The sequence below is a fragment of the Barbus barbus genome, assembly GCF_936440315.1.
Source record: "Barbus barbus genome assembly, chromosome: 48".
Classification (NCBI taxonomy): domain Eukaryota; kingdom Metazoa; phylum Chordata; class Actinopteri; order Cypriniformes; family Cyprinidae; genus Barbus; species Barbus barbus.
In genome coordinates this window covers 15,419,413-15,427,694 of record NC_136726.1, presented here as the reverse complement: position 1 = coordinate 15,427,694, position 8,282 = coordinate 15,419,413, and the positions used below count along the sequence as shown (strand labels likewise).

The 8,282-nt window shown below is 38.4% G+C and overlaps 1 protein-coding gene across 1 annotated transcript; it reads left to right on the top strand.

The window, feature by feature from the left end:
- Nucleotides 1–6,706: 6,706 nt before the first annotated feature.
- On the top strand, nt 6,707–7,963 carry LOC306867017 (carbohydrate sulfotransferase 1-like; the record flags this gene model as incomplete). Its single annotated transcript, XM_079412481.1, has 1 exon — nt 6,707–7,963. The coding sequence occupies one exon, from the start codon at nt 6,707–6,709 to the stop codon at nt 7,961–7,963; it is 1,257 nt and encodes a 418-aa protein (XP_079268607.1).
- Nucleotides 7,964–8,282: the final 319 nt, after the last annotated feature.

Below are 8,282 nucleotides of genomic sequence, written 5' to 3'. Positions count from 1 at the left end.
CTTCTTGTTTTTGTTGCAGTTAGTAGCACTAATCACAATAATACTGTATAATTCATATATTTATTTATAATGCATATTAGTGTACATCAGTAGTAACAATGTAGTATATACTGTAGTGTATTATGTTGTTGTTGTTGTAATATACTGCAGTATTATTGTGGTAGTGGTGTTAGTAGTAGTTCTAATCATAATAAAAATTGTATAATAATTCAAATATGTATATCATTTATAAATATATTATTGTATGTCAACAGACTGTAGTATAATACATTTTTACTGTTGTTGTTGTTGTTATTATTGTTGTAATATTATACATTCTTCTTGTTTTTGTTGCAGTTAGTAGTACTAATCATAATACTGTCACGGGTCATGGTTGTAGGAATGGCACAAGACGAAGGAGTAGACGTAGAGATACTTTTAATAAACATCAACACACGTAGACCATTATAATAACATTAATACGAGAAAAAGACTGAACAGAAACAGAAGGCTTATAACTAATGAGCAAACGATATGGATGATACAAGATAGGTGAAATGAATGAACCATGATTAACTAATGAGAACAGGAACTACCAAATAAGGGCAAACAGGAACAAACACGTAACAGTGTGCCCTGGAGGCTGGTACAGGACAGGGACACTGGAGGGACCACCAGGGCGGATCAGGCAGACCCGGAAGCCATGGTGGATCAGCAGACTCAGGGAGCCATGGGAGGCCACATCTTCCTTTTTTTTTTTTCCTAAAGAACAATATGTATACACTACAATAAACTTCTTTCAAAGCTTTAGCTTTGCAACTTACTTTAAATTTTGAACTCAATGTCACCAAACCAAACGACAGGTGTTAAACTCTCAAACAATTACTTTACTACAGTCCTTAGAACTTTAGCACGAATAATGCTTTGGTGGCCTAACCACTCTGCCAGAACGTATCACTTTTACAGTCTCTTCTTCAACAACTTCAGGCATTGAAGACAACAGTCCAGGTGTTGTTATTGGCAGTGACACTGGCATTGCAGACACCACATCTGGGACACAGTCATTTATTGCTGGATCAAATGAATCCTGAATGTGTGAATTCTGGAAACTTGTCTCTTTCGTCTTGAGCAGGTGTTTTCGATTTCTTCTGTAAAATTCTCCATCCTGCGTTTGAACCAGGTATGACCTTGGCTTTTCCACCACGACAGCTGACTGCCAGTGACTTATCAACTCTCAATCTCACCTTTCTCTTTCCCTCAGAGCAGGTAGGTCTCTTGAACCTCGATCATAGTAGAACTTTTGCTTTAGCTGTCTGACTTTTAGGCTTTTCTGAACCCCTTTATGCAGCTGTGGTTGTAACAACTTACTCGCTGTTGGCAATCTGTCAGTCTGCGGCCCGTAAGCAGTTATGCAGGAGACAACTTCACTTCTCCAAGTGGCGTATTCCTGTACTCAAGAAGAGCAATGTACGGGTCTCCATGACTTTCTTGCGCTTTCTTGAGCAGATTCTTAATGGTCTGTATAGCTCTTTCACATTGACCGTTTGACTGAGGATATCTGGGGCTTGAAGTTAAGTGTCTGAACTCCCATTTATCACTGAAGTTTCTAAATTGTGCACTCACAAACTGTGGTCCGTTATCTGAGACAACTTCATCCGGAATTCCATGTCTTGCGAAAATTGACTTCATTGCCGTTATCATATGTTGGCTTGTTGTCTGTGTTAATTTTGCAATTTCAGGAAATTTCGAGAAGTATTCCACACATAGCAGGTAGTCTGCTTGGTTGAAGTGAAAGAGGTCAACTCCTACCTTTGCCCATGCTCTGTCTGGTAAGTCATGACTGACGAGAGGTTCTTTGGTGTTATTCCTTCTGAAGGTATTGCACACAGCACACTTTGACACCATATCTTCAATTTGTTTTCCCATTCCCAGCCAGAACAGTACATCTCTCGCTCTCTCTTTGCACTTCATCACTCCTAAATGAGCTTCATGAATTTTCTCCAGCATTTCTGCTTTGCAGCACTACCAGTCTTGCATTTTTGAACAACAGTCTTTCTGGGAGGGTCAGTTGTTCCTTGAAGGTTCAGTACTTCCTTATTGCAGGTGGCACACTTCTGATTTGTTTAGGCCATCCTGTTTTGACTACTGCTTTCACCATCTGCAGTTCTTTATCTGCTAAAGTAGTTTCCTTGACAGCTCTCAATTTCTCTTCCGACAAGGGCAGACATTCTGACAATTGGTGTACTTCCAAGTCTCCATCCAGTAGTTGTTCTGTTTCTTCTTCCAGGTAGGCTCTGCTAAGCGTATCTGCTATTTTCAACTCTTTTCCAGGTTTGTAGGTTACCTGCAAGTCATAGGGCTGGAGTTTCATCAACATCCTCTGCAGACATGGTGGGGCTTTCTGAAGAGGCTTTTTGAACACTGTCTCCAGTGACTAGTGGTCTGACTGTACTCTTACGGTCTTCCCATAAAGTTACTAGCAGCAACAGAAAGAGTCACGTCCTTGTTGACATCAAAGAATTTGAGAACTGGAGCATTGCTCAGCTGTGACTTAAGTGCCTCAAAACTCTTTTGCTGTGATGTTTCCCAGTGCCACTCCACTCCCACTTTCCCAGTGCCACTCCAAGTTTCCTCAGCGGCGCACTGGTCTCAGACAGGTTTGGAACAAACTTTGCGAGGTATTGAACCATGCCAAGAAACCTCATTAAAGCAGATTTGTCTTGTGGTTTGGGCATCTCCACAATTGCTTTTGATCTTGTCTGGGACTGGCTTCAGATCTTCTCCACTTAGTACATACCCGATATACTTTATTTCATCCATTCTGATCTTGCACTTTTCCTGATTTAATTTCAAATTGATACTTCATACTCTCTCCAGAAGCTTCCTAAGCCTTGAATCATGCTGTTCCACATTTTCTCCCAAAACGAGTTTGGTTCCAAAACGCGATAAATGCTCAAAGATAAATCTAAAAGATGCATACCTGACTTTATAGAAATACATAGTATTAAGTATCGAGACACCCCACACTACGGGCTTCTGGCGACAGAATCGCCTCGATCCTTTTGCAACATTTCCTTAAGTACTTCAGACCAAGACCAATACCCCCTGAGATGGAGACAGGAACTAACAATTGTAATTTGCGAGTTAACACCTTTTGTGACAAAAGGTAATTTAGCATGAAAACCACTGGGAACTGACCCGCCCTCTACAGTGTGCAAAATATCTCTGAACTCTTAGGATCTGTATTACCTTTTAGTTTACTTCTTATAAGAATGAGACCATTGTACCAGTTGCCCTGAGACAATTCAAATGATACCAAACATGACTGTAAATATCATTAATGCAAGTGACCATTCTGAGTGAGTTGAGTGAAGGGAAGGATGAGTGAGGGGAAGAGGGGATGAAAAGGAACTGATGCATATGTCAGAGAGGCGTTTTCCCACATTTTCTCTCAGTGGGACGTGGAGACAGATGTCTGTATGTTAATGCACTGTGTGTGTGTTGTCCATCTCAGAAGTTCAAAGTGTCTGAGGTTCTGTAATTCTCATGTTTCAGAGGAGCTTGTATGTTTGGGATCATGAGCAGATCCTTTCTTTCTCCAAACTTTAGCCTTTCCATCACTTTGGTCCATAAAATCAGTCCATAAAACCTGGTCCCAGAAGTTTTGAGGCTCGTCTCCTATTCTTCTTGCTAATGAGTGGTTTGCATCTTCTGGTGTAGCCTCTGTACTTTTGTTCATGAAGAATTCTGCGAACAGTAGATTGTGATACCTTCACTCCTGCCCTCTGGAGGTTGTTGCTGATGTCACTAACAGTTGTTTTAGGGTCTTTCTTTACAGCTGTCACAATGCTTCTGTTATCAACTGCAGATGTTTTCCTTAATCTACCCATTTGAGGTGTGTTACTTAGTACACCAGTGGTTTCTTTCTTCCTCAAGAGATTCCAAATGGTTGTACTTGCTATTGCCAGTGTTTGTGCAATGGTTTGATTGACATTTCATCTTCTCTCAGCTTCACAATTGCTCGTTTTTCACCCATAGACACCTCTCTGGTTTCCATGTTGGTTACATGTCTAACTAACTATAAATGCAGTCTGCACGGATCTGAAACTGAGCGCAGACATTCAGTGATATTTACTGTTTGAATAATCAATTAATAGGACACACCAGAGCAACAAAACACACCTGTCAGTCACATGTTCCAATACTTTTGGTAACATGAAAAATGGGTGGGTTCAAACAAAAGGTGCTATCTTCTAAGTTATGTATCAGATCCAGATGAAAATACCTGTAAATAAAAGCTGAAATGTTAATCTCTCATCTCATATTCATATACTTTTGATGTCAAACCCAAATGTTTTCAGTCTACAGCAAAAATAAAGGAATTGGCCTTACTGTTCCAATACTTTTGGAGGGCACTGTATATCCAAAATAATTGATATTGAATCGAATCGAATTGCAAGCTTGTGAATGGGAATCGAATCGTGAAATTTGTGTCAAAACCTAGCCCTATCAATTAAACGCAAGTCACGAAGTATCTAATTTATCCACACCTTAATTATATACCTTGTCTCATTTTTCAAACTCAACTGTCCAGGAACTACACACTTAATCTACACTTTAACATAGTACATTACTATTATATTAATAATAATTATTATTATTATTATTAGTAGTAGTACTAATCAGATTGTTGTATAATAATTAATATATGAATTTATAATGTGTATTACAATATTTCGCCCCAAATAATGTAAATTCATATTAATATAATTTGTATGTTATTTATATATAATGTAATAAATTATATAATAACCATCATCATAAGAGTTATTATAAATTAGTTAAAAAGTAAATTACAATATTTAATATATTTCTTTATAATATATGACATTTATATTATATATTAATACTATTAGAATGTTTTAGGGAGTTGTAAATTTGCTGAAGAATTTAAACAAGACGTTTGTCAGTGTAAAACACAACTATTTATTTGCATTTAATTGGAAGACTACATTGTGTTTTCTTAGTGTCACTTAGTTAGTTCAGTGTCACTCTAGGGCTGTACATTTCTTATTATCTTAATTTTTGCTGTCTTATGAGTCCAATAACATGACTGAAATATCTCTTAGAATATCCTTTGCATTAACCAAACCTGTCAATGGCAAATTAAAACGAAATGTTATTTACAAATTGCCTCTAGATGGGAGCAACAATGCACACTAGCACAGTTCTTGGATTTCGTACGAACGCTTTTTAAGTGTTTACATGACTTTCTAAATGTATATTATGCTCGAATATATGGATGAAAACAGAGAGGAGGAGAGTTATTTAAGAAAGGATGGCAGCATCTGTGTAATTAGTAGCCCTTAGTAAATGGAAAGAAAAATGCCAGTAGAGGACCTTTCAAAGATGTCAAAGAAAGCAGTATTCTGACTGTTGTGAGGAGAATCAAGTTTCTTTTCTTTTTAGCTTTTTACATGATTTGTCAAAGCTCTATGATTTTACGGATGTAGCCTGCTAAAAAAGAACTCAATGCACAAGCTCTTAAGTGAATGTAAACTGTTGGGAATAAAATCAGATGTGTATCAATAGATTGGATCCGTGCATTAGAACAAAATTGCCCACTGCTTTTGACTGAATGACAGCCACTAATAGCTGTTACCAAACAAGTTTACTTCATTGCTTTTGGCACACTGTACCACATACATTGCACAAACATTTTAATTCTAAGGTGAGTATTATTATTTTATTATTGCTCATTATATATTATATATAGTAAAATATTATACCTATAAACCAGGGGTGTCCAAAATCACTCCTGGAGGGCCACTGTCCTGCAGGGTTTAGCTCCAACTTGCCTCAACACACCTGCCTGGACGTTTCTAGTGCGCCTAGGAAAACCTTGATTTGCTGGTTCAGGTGTGTTTAATTGGTGTTGGAGCTAAACTCTGCAGGACAGTGGCTCTCCTGGACCTAGTTTGGACACCCCTGCTATACACCCATAACAGTTAACTTTAAAAAAAAAAAAAAAAAAAAAAAAAAAGGAAACCTAATGAAAAGAAAATAGTCTGTTTGGAATTTTCAAAAAACCTCTGACCCCAAACAAAACAAACACACATATTTACAAGTTAAATTGGTGCATTTCATGAATTAGCATAGAGTTTATAGATAAAGTTTCCTTTGTTATTACTCGTCTGGTTGGAGGTTTAAAACTGATTAATAATGCTTTTTTTGACAATAATAACTGAATGATATTCCAGCTTGTAATGTTATTAGCCTATAAAAATGGGACAGTCACAGTCAGGGCTAAAATAAAATGAAAGTATGTGTCAAAAGATATAAAGTATGTTAAAGGTTAACTGAGCATCAATAAATCATAAACATGTCAGATATCACAACTGAAACTTTGCCTATGGCTATTCTCCAGGGATAATCTTGAGGCTGTTTATGAGAAGAATTCATTTAGTAGCCCATCTACATTCCAGAATTGTGATGTGATGGAATCTAAAAAAACTCAATCCTTCAGATTTATACAAAGGATCATAGCAGGCAGAGATCAACATAGAGAAGGGCTGTCAGCGAGTCCAGAAGTTTAACTTGCTCATTCGCACCTGAATTTCAAATAAAATCGTTAGTGCTTGTAATACAGACTCGAATGATTTTTTATAATTTTTTTCAGCAGGTCTTTGTTGACAGGACTACATCATCTAAATAAACTTATCCAGCTATGAAGTGTTCAAGGAAGACCGTGATTCTGCTTGCATTGGTGTCTATACCGATTCAATACACAGCGATGAAGATTTTTATAGGTTTTTATGTTCATAAATGTCAGTTTCTTAACCTTTTGAACTGTGGCTTGGGACAGGATGTGAAGACCTTCGATTGGATGTGTGATAATTGCAATTCCACCAGGAAGACTAACATCCTCATCTTGGCGACCCCACGCAGCGGCTCCTCTTTCTTTGGACAGTTGTTCAACCAGCACTCAGATGTTTTCTATCTTTTTGAACCACTCTATCATGTCCAAACGACCTTAATCCCTCACCTCTCTCCCAGCAGATATGCTGTTGAGCACAAGTTGTGGCTGGAAGCCAGTCGTGACCTTCTTAGAAGCTTGTACAACTGCGACTTGTATTTCTTAGAGAGTTACATCAAGCCGCAGCCAGCAAACCATACCACGGATAAACTGTTTCGACGAGGAGCCAGCAAAGCCCTCTGCTCTATGCCGGTCTGTGATGCTTTCAGCTCCAGCGATGGCAATATAGAAGAGGGGGATTGTGTTCAAAAGTGTGCCTCCCTTAACTTGACCCTCGCTACCGAATCATGTCGGGAAAGACGGCACGTGGCCATTAAAACAGTGCGTATTCCAGAGGTCAATGATCTTAAAGCACTGATCGAGGACCCTCTGCTTAATCTGAAAGTTATTCAGCTGGTGAGGGACCCGCGTGGGATATTATCTTCTAGGATTGAAACCTTTCGGGACACATACCGCCTATGGCGGATCTGGAGAGCCACAGGCCGTAAACCTTACAACTTGAATTTGACTCAGCTCACGACAGTGTGTGGCGACTCTCTGAACTCGGTGTCCACCGGCTTGAGCCGACCGCCGTGGCTTCGTGGACGGTACATGCTGATGAGATATGAGGACTTGGCCAGGAATCCTCTCCAAAAAACCAAGGAGGTTTATGAATTCCTTGGTCTTTCTTTGGAAAAAAGTGTGGTGGACTGGATACACAACAACACAAGAGGCAATAACGACGTGTCAGCAGCGCACAAGTACGGCACGCTGAGGGATTCGGCAGCCAACGCAGAGAGCTGGAGGGTAAATTTGTCTTATGAAATGGTTAATTACACACAAACTGTCTGTAAGAACATTTTAGACAAGCTCGGCTACAAAGCTGTCAACTCTTCCGAGGATCTGAAAAACATGTCACTCTCACTCACTGAGGACAAAACCTTCATACTTTTTTGTAATATAAGGTAATGCATGCACAACTATTTTTCTACTTTTATATTCTTAGCCTCATGTGAAAGAAGCTTTGCACAAACAAATTTTATACATTGGAGATCTGTGTAGATTTGTTATGTTGTTTCTATTTTTTTATAATGCAGAAGAATATGATCATTATTTAGTCAAAAGGTTTAAATTTTTCATTGATTCAGTGTGTATACTATAGATTTGTATTTAGTGTCCAAAGACAAATGTTTGGCTCAATTTATGTGATTCTTTGCTGTTGATAAATTCCAAATTAATGAAAAGACAAAGCAAATACACTTTTTTATTGCTTACATGGCTTCCTGCT